Source organism: Microplitis demolitor, chromosome 7, assembly GCF_026212275.2.
Source record: "Microplitis demolitor isolate Queensland-Clemson2020A chromosome 7, iyMicDemo2.1a, whole genome shotgun sequence".
Taxonomy (NCBI): Eukaryota; Metazoa; Arthropoda; class Insecta; order Hymenoptera; family Braconidae; genus Microplitis; species Microplitis demolitor.
This window is the reverse complement of record NC_068551.1, coordinates 249,440-269,770: the sequence shown is the minus strand read 5'-3', so window position 1 is coordinate 269,770 and position 20,331 is coordinate 249,440. Positions and strand designations below refer to the sequence as shown.

The following is a 20,331-nucleotide window of genomic DNA, read 5'->3' as shown; positions in this document are numbered from 1 at the left end:
CCCAAAATAACATAGAATGATAATATATAGAGTTGAGGTCAAAATCAACTCTGATTACAATTGCAGATCTACTACTACTTTTGACCTTTGAATATTCACTATTTTGATAAATCTTTAAATCTACCTATCTCTTTTTGTTTTTATCTGTATAATATAGCATACCGCACCCATTTTAACCAGCTATAAGCATCATTCTAATAAAAAATAATCCCCTAGGAATAGTAATACTATATACATACCACAAATACAAGAATGTAAATGTAGTTTAATGGAATTTATTCACGCGTATTGAACGAGGTCTCACTTTACATATTATCTTTAAACTATTTTAAACATCGATCAAATTTCGTGATAGTATTCACCTCGTTTTAAATCTAATTACAATTAGAATTACAATTCAGTAATAACTAAATTTAACGCGCTGCTTTAAGCTATCTTAATCAAAATTAATTATTAATTTTATTTTTTTTTTTTTATTTTTAATGCCTCATTCACCTTTATTTAATTACCAATTACTTTGTTACGGCTATTATTAAAATTTATTTATATAATTACAAAACAGATATTTTATCTTTTAATATTTTTAATGCAATTATTCATCAAGTTGATAAATTTTGTTATTGTTAGTGTTGGTTTTATAAAAATCAAAGGAAGTAACTTAATTGCGATAAAAATAAAAAAAATAATGTGCTATTATTTTATTATGATAATAAATTTTTGATTAAGCAAGATTTACATTGTTAATGGAGGAATCGTTACGAATAGGAATTCCTCAAAGATAATATCTAGATTAAAAAAGAGTGATGGAGCAACTTTTGAAACACCAAGGACTTATTGTTACCCTCGTTACTCGACACGTTACTTGTCAGGTTTATTTTTCATGCTTTTACGTGACGCTTGTTTGTGCTACTGGCATGTAAGTAAACCAAACAATTGACACAATTGATTTTTTTTTTTTTTTTTTTTATCAGTGTTGTTTTGTCCGGACGATAATTGCATGGTAGACTACCAGAACGAGTATTCCATCTAGACATTAATTTTAAAAGCATATATTAGTGTAAAGAAAAGACTACTTGTACACACACGCTTTATTTTATCTTTTTTTTGTTACTTTCCTTCTTTACAATTACTTTGTGTTATAATTATTTAAATTTTACCAGTCTCTAAAGAATAAATTAAAATATTTTACCAACAACAAACGACTGAAATAAAATTAATATCTTTTTTGATACAATAGTTTTTCAGTTATTATCCAACACTACAATTTATTTTGTTAAAAGTATAATTAATCTCAAAATCAACCTACTGGAGTTACAAATAGCTAAAAATATTTATCATAAAAAATTAAAAAAAGTAATCCCCAATTATTCTCATGTCATTTTTTTCATAGAAATGATTTTTTACTGGGTCTATAAAACGCTTTGGTTCTTAGCCAGTAAGCGAGCCAGCTAACCGTCCAGCGGGTGATTTAATCCATTACTAGTTATCACGAATCGTTTATGTAGTAGCTATTGTCCAGTTTTTTAACTTGCAAAAAGTTTACGAAAAATGACTCTTATATGTTTACTGCCAAAGAAAGATAATCACCACAGTTCAGGCTATCATCATTTTTCTCAAAGTCAGTTCATTTTTATATTTAAAAAATAGCCATCAGAGATAAGCAAACAGAAATTTTATTCGTAGCAAACATAACTAAACGTTTAATTTTTTTTTTCTGCATACAAGGCATTCAAGTATAACAATAAAAAATTTTAAACAAAACGTATATGCCGAGGGAATTTAGTCAAAGTAACTTGGACGTTTGCCATAATTGCTATACATATGTAAAATCCTAAACCCAACTACTGAACTGGTTACTGAATTTACACAATCATTTACTGTTTATTTTAAAAAATATATGTAATTTTATGACCTTCAACCACAGTAATGTCTATAATAAATAATTACATTATTTAATATAAACAAACAGTGATATATATTTTTTTTTGTGTCAACTAAATATATGATAGAATAAATAAATAAATACATAATAAAGCCGTGTATATTTAATTGTTGCAATAAATATGTTCCATAATTGAAATTCATTTGTTATGAATTAATTTTTGAGTCAAGAATATATACAAGCACAAGTGTATTTATTAAATGACCCTTTGAAATTTGTATTACTTCTGTTGATAATGGCTATGAATAATAAACCCAGTAGGGGTGAGTAGAAGGACTTGTACCGGAATAATATCGATAAATTAAATTAATAGTTGCAAGAAATTGAAAACGCGAATTTATATAACAATGAGAAGAGAAATAACCCTTCAACCCAAGGTTTTCAATGAAAGTTATTCAAGTTATAAACGAAAAGTAGCGTCCGAAATAAACGGGGGATGAGTTATAGGGACGTCTATTCAAAAGGGTGAACACACTACAATGTTTTACCTGATTGTTATTTTACATAATCAAACACGCAATCCTACAAATAATTAATTTAATTATTATTTTTAGTTTCATAAACTCACCAGTATGACCTATTTCAGTGACGTAAAACGCAATTAATTATTTTTTATTATCTTGTTGGGTTGTAATATGAGAAAACAAAATATATTTAACGCTCGACGATACAATTTAATATCAATATTTAATTATAATTACTATTATATTTTACAACAATTAATAAACTTTATATATATATATATTATTTTTTTTACAAATTTTTTTTTGTAAAATAAATTTAAATACCTAAAAGTATATATACAATATAAAAAAATATAATAAACAATGAAAAATAAATCAATTATAAATGCTGTTTATATATATTCATAAAATTAAATGACATATAAAAAATAAATGAGGAAGACCGTTAATTATTACAATTTTTGAATTTTTTTTTTTTTCTTAATGAATGATGCGCATATATAAATCAATGAATAAATAAATAGTTTATGTTAAATGATAATAATGAAAAATTAAAAGCTACTCTTCATCAACAATTTCACAGCTGTGATACTTGCTGGAGGATTCGAGCCAGCTCTCAACCCCACTGGAAGCTAAATCATCACAAGACGGGATCTCTGGTAGCGGTTCCATGTTAGGCGCGCCAAGTTTCGTCAGGTTATTAGCCGGCCTTTCTTTCGGTTTAGCACCACCCACTGCGAAAATAATTAATTACTTATAAAAATAGCTGTCTCGAAAAGTTAAATACGAGCTAACTTTAAACCGTTCGATATTCGATTAACATGCAATTCCTAGTTTTTTTTTTTTTTTTTTTTTTCATTATTATTGTTGTTATTTATGTGGACTACCATTATTGGTGGTTGGTTTGCCTTCTTTACGACGCATTAAAGCTTGTCGAGATGCACGTGGACTTCGGTATTCCCCAGTCATATTTAAACCGGCACTTATCGTTGGCAGTCTTATATCTAAATGGGAGCCTTTATCTGTAACTATCTAACAAGTTATAAAAATAAACATATGTTTTTTATAAATAATATTTTAATTGATATATTTTGTGTAATAAAATAAATATATGTACCTTATTATTCATAGCATAGAGTTTAGTAGCAATATCTCTCGCCACTAAAGTTGTTAAAACAGTTGCTAAGTATGCTTCTTTTACTAATAAATATTCTAAAGCTGATCTTTGCCAGTACAAATATCTACATGAGCTTGCTGCAACAATAGAAACCTGTTGAAAGAAAAATATCAATCAATTAGTCAATTAATCAATCATATAGTTATTTATTTTATCGTTACTTTAAATTTATCGTCAACAGAAGCACGAGAGCTTTCAAATTCAGGTGAGTCCAAAAATTCACACGGAAGAATTGGATGAAGATAATTTGAATCACTGAGAACATTAACTTTTCCACTTAATAATAGTCCCAGTCTGTCTGTTCTCGTTAGATTTTGCATTGCATAAGCTTCACCTGCATGAAGTGACATTATTGTTGCAAATTCTGGTGACACTAGTCTCTTGAATTGCATCCGAGAGACCTGATGATAAAATAATGTTGATAAAATATAAATAAAAATGAAAAAGGTTTCAAGAGAATTAATCACCTTGAATGGATAAAATAACGTATGATAAACTTCTTCGAGCTCTGGATCAAAGTGTACTGGTCTCATTTGATAAACAATGTAAACTAGTTGGCCAATATTTAATACTAGAAAGGCAAAATTCCAGGAAAATATATCTGGTGCACAGATTACGTGCCATGCCCATCCAGATAACAGCATAAAACCTAAGCATTATTATTATTATTTATTATTATTATCGAGATTAAATATTTTTAGAAAAATGAAAATAAACTTACCAACAATGAGAACAGTATGCATAAAAAGTATTCCCTTTTTTGATGATGGTGCCGAGTAGGATAATACAAAGCAGAAATTAGCCAATTGAAAGAGGATGTGTTGTGGTTGTTGCCACAGACATAAAGCTGTATTACCTTGAATAACAATTTAACGATATGCACATATATATATGGATATAAAATAAAGATTTCGAGGTTGGTATAGCACGCAAATATAAAGATTATCTGGTAAGAGTCCAACCAACCAACCAACCAACGAATAAAATATTTATTTTAGCAGGACATGTAAATGCTTACTCACCGAGAGCCGTTATATTGTAACTGGACAAAGGATCATGACCCAATCCAGGAGTCATCGTCGAATTATCAAATTTTAAATATATATCTATAAATAAACTAATTAATTAAGTTTGTGTAAAAAATAAAAAATTTAATTTAAATCCTCTTCTTACTGCATCTTTAACTCGACTGGTTTGTTTTGATTGCGATGCTTGGGTGTTAATTTTTATAAGGATATAAATAATACTGCGCATGCCTTCAAATAGGGGATCAATGCCACCCCTTGTTGTTGATGGTTATACAGTTAAACTTTGTCTTTATCCTTTGAGGACGATACTGCAGGATAATGAGACCAAGTACCGTTCAAAGATAATACACATCATATTTTATAACTCAAATATCCTTGGCTGGAAATTTTTCATGAATTTTTTTCCATGACAAAAAAACGTTATTATCTAACGGTAAAATTCATTAATTTTTTTTTTATCAGTAGATATTGACGTCATATTTAAAATTCTCAAGAGTTGTTGAAAGTATTTTCAATTAAAATACCGATTCATATCTTTACAAAGAATTTTTACTTAACGCTGATGTACTAATTTCTTAGGAATAAATCGAAAAAATAAAAATTATTACGATAAAATTAACAAAGTCGATTGATATCATAAATCAATAGATATAATTCTACCTTCGAACACAAAAGACATTGATAATAAAATATATTGTGTTAGGCTATTAGTGACTTATTCGCCGATGTATGATCAACTGATAGCAAATAGTATAAATGAAACTGATAGCATGTAGAATTAAATAGTAATTTAAAATTTTTTGTCGTAGTTGCTCGATAAATATGAAATTGGTGAGATTTTACTTGTCTTAAATAATAATTTTTTTTTTTTTTTTTTTTTTTTTTTTTTTCAATTTAATTTTGAATTTTATTAGATTTTATTATTATTAATCGTGAGTGCGGCAGTGATGGCGGTGCCAGTGAATAATAAACATCATAAACAGAATTTTGACCTGTTCAATTATTTCAAGTATTATTATTATATTACTATTATATATTTAAACCTCAATCTCTTATATTATAAAATAACGCAATTATAAAATGCAAATAAGTTGATACTTTTCATTAATTACTAAATAATTTAAATATTATAATTTTATGTTTAGTTAAATAATAATAATAAGGGTAATGTAATTTATTTTCCTATAAGTTGATACAAATTAAATTTTTCAGATACGGACATAAACTCAATGATAATTATAATAATGAATATAAATATAATTATAACGATAATGATGCAGAAAGTCAAATTGGTGGTGAAATGATTATGGATTCAAATGGAAGTATATTTTGCCGATATTTAAATGAGAATCAAGTGTAATTTGAATTTTTATATTTTTAAAAATACTATTGGTATTGATATTTAAGATTACGTATATTTCGTCATTAAAAATATTTTACGACAATGATTATATATATTTTAAAATTTTTTTTTTTTTTTTTTTTTTTCAAACTTTATGAATCACGATAATAAAACGGTACGTTAATAAAATACCGGCCATTTATAAAATATGTCAAGTGACTCCTATTAATTAACCGAGAGTTAAAAAAATTAGTGAAAATAAAAAACTGCAGAATAACTTTTCTACTTAATTTAATAATCCTTTTTAATCATGCGATCTATCAGATTTATTATTTCAATTTATAAATTATCAAATAGTTATTAATTAAATTTTTATTTGGAACATCTAACTCGTTAATTAATTAACAATAATTTATATTTTATTCAAAAAAAAAAAAAAAAAAAAAAAAAGTAAATAAAACTTAACTTAAAGTACAAAGAATGAAAAGGAAAAAAAAAATGTAAAGGATATATATGTATATCAAGTTCATTAACAAGAGTGTAAAATATTGTTCCTGGAAGAGGCGGTGAGTATCAGTGGTATAATCTTATTCACGTCCCATCTTATTTTAGGGATCAAGGATCAAGCGTAGAAATAGAATAAAGAAAAAAAAGAGATGACGGCAAAGAAGATGATAAAAAAATAAACCGGAAAAGTTTCAAAGCCACTGATATATCTTTTTACTTGGAGCAGATTGTAATACGTAATTTCGAATTCTAAAGTTGTTGATTCACTTTATGAAAAGTTTTAACTCTGTATTGCTTGTAAGGAAATTTTAGATGCCTTCGTTAAATATAATGTGACATGATAAAAAATAACTTTTAACTTATACAACAAACTGTCAGATTTTAAAAAATTTATTTTTATCCAACATTAAATTTATATTTAGTTTGTAATAATTTTATATGTGAAAAATAATAAATAATACTTGGAATGGTTATTTTATTTATTTTCAATCAGCGAAAAAATTCCATTTTGTTCGACCTAGTTTATTGGTTGTCAGTACCATTAATCCTGAAAACTTTTTTTTTTATTGTTTCTTTCTTTTTCGAAGAGAAACATGAATTAAAATCTGTCCATACACAGTAGGGGTGTTTAAGGTAGAATGTGAAATTAATGGGGCGAAAAAATCGTTAACGCAGGCACCCTCATTCTTGGTGAGTAACAACCGAAAGACTTAAACTAAAATTTTTTGTTAATTTACAACCACTGGTATCTATTAAACTTTGATAATTGCTTAATCGTTTTAGATAATTGAGATAATTTCCTGGAGGGTAATCCTCAACTTTATTCCATTTTGTCACACTGCCATTATTTTACGTACAATAGCCCTTAATTTTAATTGCTTAAATGAAATAAATTGTTTTATTTCGAGTTCGGAGAAATTAAACATAACTATCTGACCAAAAATAAAAAATAGTTGCATTAAAGTGAATGTAAATAATTATTAAGCAATATATAGTATAGTTTTTTAAAGAAAAAATTATCATTCTGTCATATTGTATCGAGCAGTAGTGCAATTATCAGTGTGTGTTATCGGCAGCAATTAACTTAAAAAAATATCAACTAACGTCAATATAACAATAAAAAAATAAGTATTAACTAACAGGTAACTATCATGGCCAGTCGTTGGATCATCAGTTTAGTATCAATTTATTTAATTAATCAGTGTTACAATCATGAGTGTATCGGCCTTACAACAGAACCAAAGGTCACGACGCCTCTTGGAAAAATAATCGGAACCCAAATGGTCTCAAGACGCGGCAGAAATATAAATGCATTTTTGGGAATTCCATATGCTCAGCCACCAATTGGACCTCTGAGGTATTTATTTAAAAAATAAGTAAAATCAAAAATTCTTAATGAAATAACAAATTTTTTTTTTTATTTATTGTTATTATCATAACAGATTTAAAAATCCAGAACCAGTTAAGCCATGGATTGGAACGTTAATGGCAACTAACGATGTCCCGGTTTGTGGACAACGAGATGAATATACAAATATCCTTTTCGGTCAAGAAGATTGTTTGTATTTAAATGTTTATTCACCTAAAGTAATAATACAATATTATTATTATTATTTATAATTGTAAATAAATTTAATTATGAAATCCACTGCTGCAAGTGATTATAAATTTAAACACTTTAGTTAGATCCGGATAAATTACTGCCAACGATGGTTTATATTCATGGGGGTGCATTTCAAAGAGGCGACGCCAAACCAACATCCCTTGGGCCAAATTATTTACTTGATAAAGATATAGTACTCGTAACAATTCAGTACCGTCTGGGTGTTACTGGATTTCTGAGTACAGGTGATGCATCTGCACCAGGAAATTTTGGATTAAAGGATCAAACTTTAGCGTTGAAGTGGGTACAAAGTAATATAGATAACTTTGGTGGTGATCCTGCAAGTGTTACACTATTTGGACAGAGTGCTGGCAGTGTTAGTGTCAATTACCAAGTGCTCTCTGCGACAGCAAAAGGTTTTTTTTCTTCTTTTTTTTTTTTTTTTTTTTTTTTTTTTTTTTTTTTTTTTTTTTTATTATATTTTTAATTAAAATTAACGTTCAATTATTTAAAGGATTATTTCATCGATACATTGCACAAAGTGGTAGTTCACTGTGTCCATGGTCTTTCGCAAACTCAACTAGTTACAAAAGTTACGCTTATAGCCTCGGGAATACATTCGAGTGTCCCAACAAAACTTCCCAAGAATTAATTGAATGTTTAAGACAAGTTCCTTACTATAGTTTATTTACTGATGAGATATTTGGTGGTATGCAGAAACTTTCATTAGTTACTTGGGTACCCTCTATTGAGCCAGACATTGAAGATGCGTTTATCACTGAGCATCCATTAAAAATCATTTTGGATGATAAAATTCAAGATCTTCCAAATATCAGCGGTGCTGTTAAAAATGAAGGACTTATTCTTACATCAGGTTTTCATTTCTCTTTATATTAAAGTTGTTACTGCGACTGGAACATTAATTATAATATTACAGTAATGCAGATTTATTATCTTAATGGACACATAATATCCTACGAGCTAGTCTAACAGATACATATATATGTTGTCATTAAATGGGTTGTAATAATTAGTGTACATGTTTCCTAAAAGGGTTTTTTATAAAAAAAAAATGAACTCATTATTTATTAAAATTTAACAATAAATATCTATTTCAGTTTTATATGCCAACGAAACACTTTACAATGATTATGTGGGTGACGTTAATCAATTTTTACACTTTATGACTGGTTCGTATGTTACTGATGGTGATTCAGGTCGACTAGCGGATAATTTACAACGTTTTTATTTCGGTGATATTGATCTTGTTAACAAAACTCAGGTAATTTTAAATAAAAGTAATCATGTATTTTTGTGTTAAAAAAAAAAATTTATAAAATAAAAATGAGTTTATTTGAAGGTTATTATGAAGCTGACAGATTTAATTGGTGATATTTCATTTTTGTTTCCACAAATGTTACAATTACAATTAGTGAGTAAGAGAATGGAACAGCCGTCGTATTTTTATACTTTTGAATATCGTGGAACTTTTAGTAAAACCTCGACAGTTTTAAAAAATAATGACAATGTGGGAGTTATTCATGCAGATGAACTTATATATTTATATCCTTTTACTCCAGATTATTTTGGATTACCAGATCTAGAAATGAATGAGAATGACCAAAAAATGATTGACATTCTCGTTGATTTGTGGACTAATTTTGCTATTTATGGGTATTCAATTATATTTTATCCACAATAATTTAAATTGAGTGCTCAAGTGATTGCTAAAATATTTCTTTTAATTATTCACAGAGAACCAACGACAACTTTTAATGAAGATCCACATGTTTGGAAACCTTATTCAGATAATTACTTCCATTTACAAATAGGATCCGAAAATCAACCGGTTTTATTAAAAAGCCACAATTTTTTGGATGACCGTATGCATTTTTGGGCAATGCAAATTTTGAAAATGTTGTTTTGGTGATAAATTAAATTTATAAAATATTTAAAAATCAACTAATGCCATTAAATTGTTATATTAATAATAAATGATGAGTCATGAGATTTTTTGATAAAATATCACACATGTGTATAAAAGTCAATTTGAGGTTCACGATAATTAAATTTACAATATATTAGAATAAGTTGGGAATAACAGAAATAAAAGTTATGTAAGACTCAAATTATATCAAGGAAATTTATAGATTTCATAATTCGAATTTCCGGTAAACTTTTAAACCTTAAATTTGTTTTCTATTACTATTATCTATTAGGGCTTTGTCTCCGCTCACTGAGTTTTAAAATACACAACGATCGGGTATGAATAATAAAATCAACAGGAGATTTAATTTAATTTTACGAAACTTTCCTCTTCTGAATGCTTAGCAAATTCTCAATATACTTGTTTATTTGTTAAATGCGGTTATCAATTGTATTGGGTAATTATAAAATGAAGAATAAGAAAAAAAAAATCTGGAAAACCTTAAAGAAAAAATACTGCTGAGCAGGATTTAAAACAAGATAAAAGTCGCTCAAGCTCAAAAGAAAGTTTTATTCCAATCAATAAAGTTAAAAATACCAGAAATATAACAGAAGTTATCTACTGATAATTAGCTTTTTGATCGCCTACGATTATTTCTTCGCAATTTCCAATCATTAATTAAAATGGAAATTTTAGGGAAATTAAAATGTTACTCGATGATTGTTGACCACTATTCAATTGTTTATCGTTTAATAAACTTTTTTGGCTTGTATTGTTTTATAATCCGACGTCTTAAAACTTTAAATTAATATTATTGATGGTAATTCAAATTAAAGTTGCGTCATTGACGTAATGGTTAATATATTTCGCATAACGAAAAAAAAATAATTAAAATATCATAAAAAAAATTCTATAAATTTTTTTTTATATTTTAAAAATTAAACAGTCATTATAAATATTTATAAAAAAAAATGTAAAAAATAATATTAGATTGAATTGAAGATTATTATTTAATAAAATAACAATTCCACGAATTATAAATGTGAATAATTATCTTACCGATCCTCAAATAAATATTTCAAATACACCCACACAAGTACGGCATTAAATAAAATTTGCCGCTGATTTCATTTATTATTCGGTTACGTTACATAAATGAAACATAAATTAATACCTAACATCTTTTTAATAATTTATTTGCCTTAAAAAAAATAAATAAATAAAATAAAAAAAAGGTGAATTAAAATATAAATTTTGTTCTCAGTAAAAGTACGGATCTTACGATCGATTTGATTCAAATAAAAAGCATCAACCAAATCCAATTCTTCTTTTTGACGGGTACTATATAACGCTTAGAATGAATTCTTCGTATTACAGCCACCACCAAGATAAGAAGAATAAATACAAGGTGAATGAGAAATTATTACAAGACTCGGTGAGTTATTTGCCTGGGTAAATTTTCTTGTTTTAACTGCTATAACTTTATTTCATACTTTTTTTTTTTTTCTATGAATAACTGGCACAAGTTTTTCCTGTAAAACATTCCTAGACAAAAATCAAATATATTTATACAAAAATAAATAAACATGAGTATAAATTTAAACAAAAAAAATATTAATTTATAAAATGAAATAAATATGAATAATAATTAAAATTTTTTGGAGTAATAAAACTGAAATGAGGTACAAAAAAAAAAAAATAATAAAATTTTTTTAATATTAAATGATAAAAAAAAAACGAATGCAGTAACACCGGATGGTAAATCGAGACGAGACGCATGCCAAATGCTTACTTACATACATTTATACAGTATCTTTTATATTTGCATATCGCAGTACCAGCACGTTCGTGATTCACAATTCGCGGTTCGTGCGCGTTGCTTCATTGCATTTTCCCTCTAACAAGGACAACCTTGGGTAAATTTAAAATGCCGCACAAACCAACTCTCAAAGGAAAAAAGTAACATAACTTGTTGGAGCTGAATGAAGAGGGTGGTAAAGGGATATGATAAAAGTATGTAAGTATGATGAAAGGAAGAGGACTAAAGTGGAAATTCTGAATTTTAAGCTTACTCTTATTTTTAAGTGAGGGCGTATATATGCACATCCATATGTCAAGGTTAATTTATTGTTGGACGCAACATGAGAATAAATACAAGAAAGAAGATTAAGTTGAATAAAAAAGGAAACAAGAAGAAAAGAGTTTCTTCGATTCCTAAGAACAATTTACTTACATTCAGATGTCTTATGTATATATATAAAAGTTAAAACTACTTTGTTACTGTGGTGGATGCAGTAAGTTTATTACTAACATTTTCCGACAGAGTTTAATACTCTGTTCGGTTATTCAGGACGCGGCGGAACACACCATGACTTACGAGCTCAACAACTTGATAAACGCATACTAAATTGTTCCATGTTCACCAAGATGAATTTTTATTTATTTTCTTTGTCACTTGAAGATATACTACGAGATAAACTTTTCGGTCGACTCTAAATTACCAACAACAAAACATTGTAATTTAATCAATGGGTTATTCCAACTATTTAAATTACTAATATATATTTAATTTTTTTGTATACAGTTAAATATTGAAATTATTTTTACATAGTAAAATATTTTATTTTATTTTTTTTTTTTTCTTCTCCAAGTATTTAAATAAAATTTTTATGTACCGTGAATACAAATGATAAACTCATTTAGTATTCATTAAATAAAAAATTCATAAAATTATTAATATAATAATACTGCGCTGATATAAATAGATATAAATAAAACGTATAAAGCATTGATGGTAAAAAAAAAAAAAAAAGATAGAATGATGGAAATAATAATAGTATTTGGTGTTAATGATATAATAATATTAAAGTTATTTTTAGAATAAATTTGTAAGTTTAGAAGATGAATTGATTTTAGTTTTAAATGAGTATTTTGTGAAACAAGAAATTTAATATATCCGGGTATATTTTTGGGAATTTCAGGATTTGCATGTTTATCGCGCTGTGGATACAAATAATACGGTCTTCTTGTTCGTTCTTGTACTTGTGTTCGTATTGTGGGCAGTTTCCAGTTACTAGCTAACGATTTTATCTTTCCTAGTTTGGAGTGATTGTCCGTTATATCGTCCCAACAAATATACAACACGTTGAATTATCACCGTATTACTAATTTTCATTATAAACTCATATTTACTTTATTTATACACATATAATTATATGTTATGAAACTCATTTAGACTCGTAACGCTTGTTAATTTAAATAAGTGCTATGATCTAGCAGATTAAAAAAAAAAACTGACAATGAAATTTTTTCTCAATTATTTAAATATTTTTATACACAAAAAAAATTGTCATCAATTTTCTACGTTATCTTAAAGTGACTTTTGACGTAAAAATTCGAGTCGATTATTAATCTATTAAATTTCTCCTAATTAACATGATAATTTTAATGTTATTTTTTTTCTTTTAATTAGCAAAAAAAAGAAAAAAATGTTACAAAGAATTTGGTTAAATCTGGTATTTTATGTAATATGTAAATGATCATTTTTTTTTTTTTTTTTTTTTTTCAGAAGATCCAACAGATTTGAATATTTGTCTTAATAAGGTCAACGGCGCCACATAAAAATTAACAGCCAAGTGTTACAAACTAACGGAACATTTTAGTGGTATAGAGTTCAAGGTTTGCCAAATAGTTTAATAATAACCGGTCTAGTCAATTATATATCTTGTAGAAATATATTTAAAAATTGTTATTATAATGTATAAAATGAGGGCTAAAGGATGATAGAAACGGACAAAGGACACAAGAGACAAGATACAAGTATGCTTGGGAAAATAACGAGAGTAAAAAATCTGATGCCGGGACCATATCGGAATCTAGAGAAGAGACTTCCTGAAACGAAACTGGTTTTATCGTGTTTGGCTGCTATACAATAGTCGATTCTATTTTATTTTATTTTTATTTCGTTATTCTTTTTAACCTTTCTCATTCTTTTATTTATCTTTTCTTTTCTTATTCTCAGCTCTCGACATCACGCGTCGCTGTGAGCAATCACGCGCGCGTACTATTCCTCGAGTTCTCGTATCTTCTTATACATATATATATATATATATATTTATATATTAAAAAGGAAGTGGCGAAACGTTACAATATTGTTTGACACAAAAAAATATAAAAATTACTGAAGATGAAATCGTTGCGATTGAAACGGAGAAAGCGCCAGATCTTCAGCTATTTTTTTGTTTTTTTTATAAATTTAAAAAAAAAAAATTTAATAAAACTCTTGAAATTATTATTAATAAAATTTTTGATAAGATATTTCGGAGAGTAAATCATAAGCGAAGAGCTTTCAAAAAGTTATTGCGTAAGAAAGAAGAGTAAGTACTCGAAGTGGTAGATAATCCACCGTGATTTATCATGTACCTGCTGCTGGGTATATATTTATACATTTAAATAGAACATTTATTGCAGCTCTATAGCATCTCAAGTATAAGCAGTACATCTAACCCATGAGATTTTAATCTCACTGCTCTGCATGCTGTGAAAACTAAATTTTATTTATGGTTCTCGAAAAAGTTTCCCTATTGAATTAATGGTGAAAAATATTACTATAATAATATCTAAATAAAACATTGTTATCAATGAATAAGATTAAAATTTTATTCGTTTTTTAGTTAGTTATCTGTTTAACATAAGCTATATCAGATATTTATTTGCATTCGTATAATATGTAGCAATGTAGTAGTGTATCAATGTCAAGGGTGTATTGTGCTCTTGATCTTTGGATAAGCTATGATGCAAGAGTTCCGACCGATCTCTATTTTATTTTATATTTTATTCAATTCCTCATTTTGATGTATTTTTTTTTTTCTATTATTATTATTATTATTGTGGCTGTTGTTGTATATGTTTTATTCAAATAAATTAAAGACTATAAATTTCTTATACTACTGGTATAAGTTAACCTACTGTATCTTGTTTTCCGTTTAAAAAGATACTACTATGTAATAATGTTGATAATTAAGACAACCTAAATGCATAATATAACCAAGCTCGTAGCACAATAGCGAACGCTTGAAGATGCATCAACGAAGGATGAGTAGGTGGGGGTCAATCGGGTGGAGAAGGAGATGTGGATATATGTATGGATGTATGTATGCATGCGATTGTGCGTGTGTATGTGTACAGTAAAAGTTCCATCAGTAAAACAGTGAAAAATTCTCAGCACGCGAAGATATGCAACTTTTAACCGGTTTTTATTGTGCAATCCTCAGTGTACCCCAAGTGTTATCGTAACAATCGACCTGCTGCAATTTTGAGTGTACTCTCAGTACTAATGTAGCATCTCCGCCGTATTGGTGATGTACAAGTCGATGCTTATAAAAAGACGCAAGGGATAATGAACAAGGAGACATGACACCAGTTTTATTTATATAAGGAAGCTTATTCATTAAATGAAATATAAAACCTGCAGATTTTTTTTTAGATTATTACGTAATAAATTTTAATGATAATTAACTTTAATAATTGACTATTGTCATTGAATTTCATTAATATGTTATTGATTGAGAAAAAAAAAAGTTCTTATATAATGTTATGATAAGAATTATAAAATAACAATTATGATGATGTTTATGATCAAGTTAAAAAGAAAATAAAATTAAAAATGTTAATGACTTGCTATACAACTCTCAACTTTCTCATCATCCGCATATGAATATAGTGTATTAATAATAATAATAATAGTAAAATTATAACAATAAAACTATAGTCTGCAGTAGGCATTTCGATTTGGAAAATAATAAATGCAAATGTTAGTATAATAACTTGAAGTACCTGTTTTATACATTAACAGCCGATTACAAAATTACTTTTATTATTTTTTGTAGCCAATCATAAAAGATTTCCGTTTTTAATTAAAATGATAAATCTCACTATACAGATTACAGAGTGTACCGTCACACAATAATAGTTTAATCGCGTTAAAAAATATTTTGACGTAATACTTAAAATATATTTAATATAAATCTGTAATTTATTAATTTTTTTAATGAAATTTTATTTTATAATTCATAAAAGCAAAATTATTATTTATATAAATCATGTAATAAGTCTATAAGCACTCGGATTTATGAGAAATTTAATTACTCGGGATTTATTAAATTATTTCTTTCTTATTTTTATTATCGCATTGGAATTTAATATACAAAAAAAAAGAAATAATAAAAAAAATTTCTTTATAAGATTAATACCAGTTAACACCCCAATATATCAGGTTTTTTTTTTTTTTTTACCAAATTCAAATTACTTAATTTTGTTTTTATGACTGTGTGTTCTATTCATGGTAAAAATACTTGATACTATTTGCAAATTTTATTTGACCGTTTTACTATTTAATTTTAATATTTTTTATTTTACAACTGAACAACTCTAAAAGTTCATGTAACGGTTACACCATAAATTTACAAAACGCGACAATAAAAAAATTTATTACCTAAAATGAAAATTTGTACGTTGCTTTGAATGGGTTTTTGTATTTATTTTGCGCCAAAGTTTAAAAATATTCATAGACATATTGGTTTGTCGATTCAGTAATGGACTCGTAAAAAAATATAAATAATTGTGTAAATAAAAGAACAAACGTAGAGAAATAATGAGTCTGAATGGTGAGTTGAAAGAGCAAAAGATATATAAATAAAACTAAAACGAATAAGGTAGTATATAACAGGTCAGTGTCCTTGTTTGTGCTCCTCTTCGACGGGAATTCCTCTTTCTTCCTCTCCCCCCTTCCCTCCCGCCTCTTTCACTCAGTTTTACTGGTTGAAATTTTTAAAAATTCGCGAGTAGGCATCGAGGGTCAAACGTGTCACGCATCGTAAGTTAAGACCGCGACAATCGTTATCTCCGAAATCTTCCGTTCAGTGAATAATTGAAAAATTCATATCTTTCGTACTCGACTGTTGTTTTTTTCATTACTTTTGTACGACTATTATATTCAATTTCATTCCATTTGGATGACTAGACCAACGATTGACGTGAAATACCGGAATTTCGATTCTCTTTTCATACTCTACATTGTAATAAATATAAATAAATGTTTATTATTTGCATTTAGAGTACATTCTTATCACTGTTTTATTTGCATCAGTTAATTATTTTTGAAATAATAATCCAGTCATTAAAAAAAATAAAGCTAATAATTAATTAGCTAATTATACACTTAATTATAAAAAGATATGAAAAATTTGAGTAGACGTCAAAATATTAAATGCTGTCAATAAATCAAAGCAGGCAAAAAATAATTTTAGGATGTTTATTTTTATCACAAATATTTAATGTAATACGTTAGAGTTGAATGGTTATCCTTCAAAGGTCATACACGCTTCTAACGGTGAAAGTATTTTTTTGTACGTTACTCACGGATATGTATCTAGTGTTTTCTGGCACCTCCGACGACACTAATCGATTGTACGTGAAAACGATCATGACCACCCACATATAAATATGTACATATATATATATATTACTTTGAAAAAATAAAAAAAAATTCTCCGCAAATGTATATTATGTTATAACAACGTTGTCTGGATAGCGTTGGAATTCCTACGTTTTAATATTATCTTACATCTTTTCGAATTATATGGATAAAATTTATACTTCTGCTTTGTCTCTTTTTTTATCCTTTATATACTTGGCTTTTACGGAATCTAAGTATTTTATTTGTCTTGTAATTCAGGAAAAAAAAAAACTATATTATATATAGAGATATATATTTTCCATAATTTCAACAATGACAAACTAAATAAATATGTAAGAAAATGAAATACTACACGATGTTATGTTAAAAAAATGCAAATTTTTCGAAAAAATAAAAAAAATCAAAATCCCTATAATAACGTGGTTTTATAAATTAACCAACTTTTTAAATAATTTATTAACTCTAATTATTTTTTTTATAACTTTAAATTGTAAACAAATTATTTATTGATAATACAAGACCCAAAAATTCTTTTTTAGTTCAATAAAAGCAAAAAAAAAAACAGTTACAAGGTGCAATAAAAATGTAAAAAGTCATTTTAAATAAAATCCTAATAAAAAATTGGCGAACAAAAGTTACAAAAGAACCGGCGGCTTTTTTTTTTTATTTTTTTTTTTTTAAATAACCGACTAAACCTCGGATACCTTTTAAGATGTCAAAATGATATCTTAATAGAATCAAATATTTTTTCTATTCTAAAATCAAAGCATACAATTATATTGTTGATAAAAAAATAATGATAATTACCAAGGATTCATTATTGTGACTAAACATTTTAAAAGGCTTTAAAGTATAAAAAAGTAGGTTGAAATCGGCTGTGTCAGGGTGACGCAGACGATTGCAGAAAAAAAAGGGAAAAATAAATTTAAAACAGTGAAACTGATCGAAGGATCTTGCTTATTATTTCTAAGGAATTTTAAAAACAAATGGAATGCGTCTGATTGCGTCTGATTGCGTCTGATCACGACCGATGCTGTTACACTAGTCCGCATGTTTGCTGGGTGATAAATCAAAGATCCGGGAGAGAAAGTGGTTACGGCAAACCTTGATCGGGCATAAATATATCCCGCGATGAGAAGCGTTACATCCATCCATCCACCAACAACCAACAACCCATTTACTATATTTCCAATGTCACGAGCTCTTATATATACAAAATTAATCTCAATATAATTTTGGTAAGATCGAATTCCACATGAGAAATACCCTAACGGTTTTAAATAACCAACATGAAAATACGATTACACTAAATATACATCTGACATCATTTATGCAAAAAATAAAATAAAAATTTTCCGAGTATATAAATTACCTTAAAACCTTTTATTTCTCATGTGTATATTTATTTTTTTTCGCATAAGAAGCATAAATGTGGGTAAATAAATTTAATTAGAATAAAATGATAAAATATCTTAATGAATGTTATTTATAGTTAGTATATCTGAAATGACAGAAATAAATTAATTCGTGTCGTGGTCGTTATTGTCGTCGTTGTGGTTACAAGCGGAGACTTAAAACCTGCAAGTCGATTGAGCCTGTTCAGCATGCGAAAGCATCTCTCTTGGGCTCGTTCACCTCACCGGAATGGTAACGAGCACATAGTAAAAGAGCAACTGAGATTTTTGCCACGGACCTCTGTCCACGAGCACTCTTCAGTAGACTCTCAATGCCAAGCCCAATATGAGGGGGGAGGGTTGCATTAACCCACTCGTATGGCTCCTGCAAATAATATGTATACATAAATATTTAAATAAAAATAAAAGGCCAAAAAATACGCAAATACCGAATTTTACGGACAATTTCAGAAAAAAGAGGGGAGACGGAAGAAAAGAATTCAGTATTACGATAATACTAATGGAATTATCTAATAAAAATGATAAACAACTCGCAATTAAATTTTCTTAGGACTATAAAAGCTTAATAAATATAATTATTCAAAATAAATTTTCTATAATGGGTAAACGAAAAAATTTATAAATTACAAATAAAAAATTAAAAATTTTTTTTTTACCTCTTAATCATCATTTATCTCCCTTAACGTTCGCTAATCTCAGCCACGTTCCACGCAATCCTTTTTACCATTTTATACCTTTGTAAGTCTCATATATCAAAAACATCCTATTATATATTAAATAAAAATATCACACTTACACCCACCGTAAATATTTTTTATTTGTAGAGCCTTAAAATCCTAAATTTTATGAAAGTAAAAATAAATAAAAAAAAAAAAAAAAAAAGAACCATAACTTCAGAGAGCTCTACTAAAAGGAATAATAAATATCAGCTTGAATTTGTATCTTCATCAGCATCATCAACATTCACAAATATCGTTCACCTATAAGTACTCTTCAAATCATCGGTAATTCGACCATTCAACATTAAATTTCTCTCATATTATCGCGGTATGAATTAATCATGAGTGTCCAAATAAATTCCCCGTTAATTTTAATATTATTATTATTATTATTTTGTTTGAATGATGTACAAAAGGGCTTCCTTAACATCAGGTTTACTTTTCTTCAGGTTTATAAACTTATAAGTATCCAATATCATCATCAAGTGATGCTGCATTCCTGACGTCATGACCATTAAGGGCTTGCTAAAATTTTCGATTCCCAAAATAAACCGACCAACTCACCACACTTGACAAGAAAATAAAAAAAACGAGTGTATGAGCAAAATGAACTTGCAGGTAAGAGAATAATTTTGTTTTTTTTTTCTCACATATATTGGCAGTAGGCTGTATATATGTGAAAGTGAAAAGGTTGAATGTGTTGATTATTGTGTCTTCGTTTATTCTTTGG

General features: G+C 27.4%; 2 protein-coding genes across 2 annotated transcripts; one reads left to right on the top strand and one right to left on the bottom strand.

Annotated features, from left to right (window-relative positions):
* Positions 1-2,964: 2,964 nt before the first annotated feature.
* On the bottom strand, positions 2,965-4,738 carry LOC103573450 (popeye domain-containing protein 3-like). The gene is made up of 7 exons (XM_008552546.1): positions 4,606-4,738; positions 4,305-4,439; positions 4,051-4,232; positions 3,745-3,984; positions 3,524-3,676; positions 3,294-3,438; positions 2,965-3,140 (listed from the first exon to the last, which is right to left on the bottom strand). Exons 1-7 carry the CDS (start codon positions 4,658-4,660, stop codon positions 2,965-2,967), a joined length of 1,086 nt encoding a protein of 361 aa, XP_008550768.1. The 5' UTR covers positions 4,661-4,738.
* Positions 4,739-7,024: 2,286 nt separating this feature from the next.
* Positions 7,025-10,691, top strand: LOC103573456 (juvenile hormone esterase-like). Its single transcript, XM_053740638.1, has 7 exons — positions 7,025-7,817; positions 7,903-8,047; positions 8,143-8,479; positions 8,578-8,937; positions 9,182-9,345; positions 9,424-9,737; positions 9,819-10,691. The coding sequence occupies exons 1-7, from the start codon at positions 7,612-7,614 to the stop codon at positions 9,991-9,993; spliced, it is 1,701 nt and encodes a 566-aa protein (XP_053596613.1). The 5' UTR covers positions 7,025-7,611; the 3' UTR covers positions 9,994-10,691.
* The last annotated feature ends 9,640 nt before the right edge of the window (positions 10,692-20,331 follow it).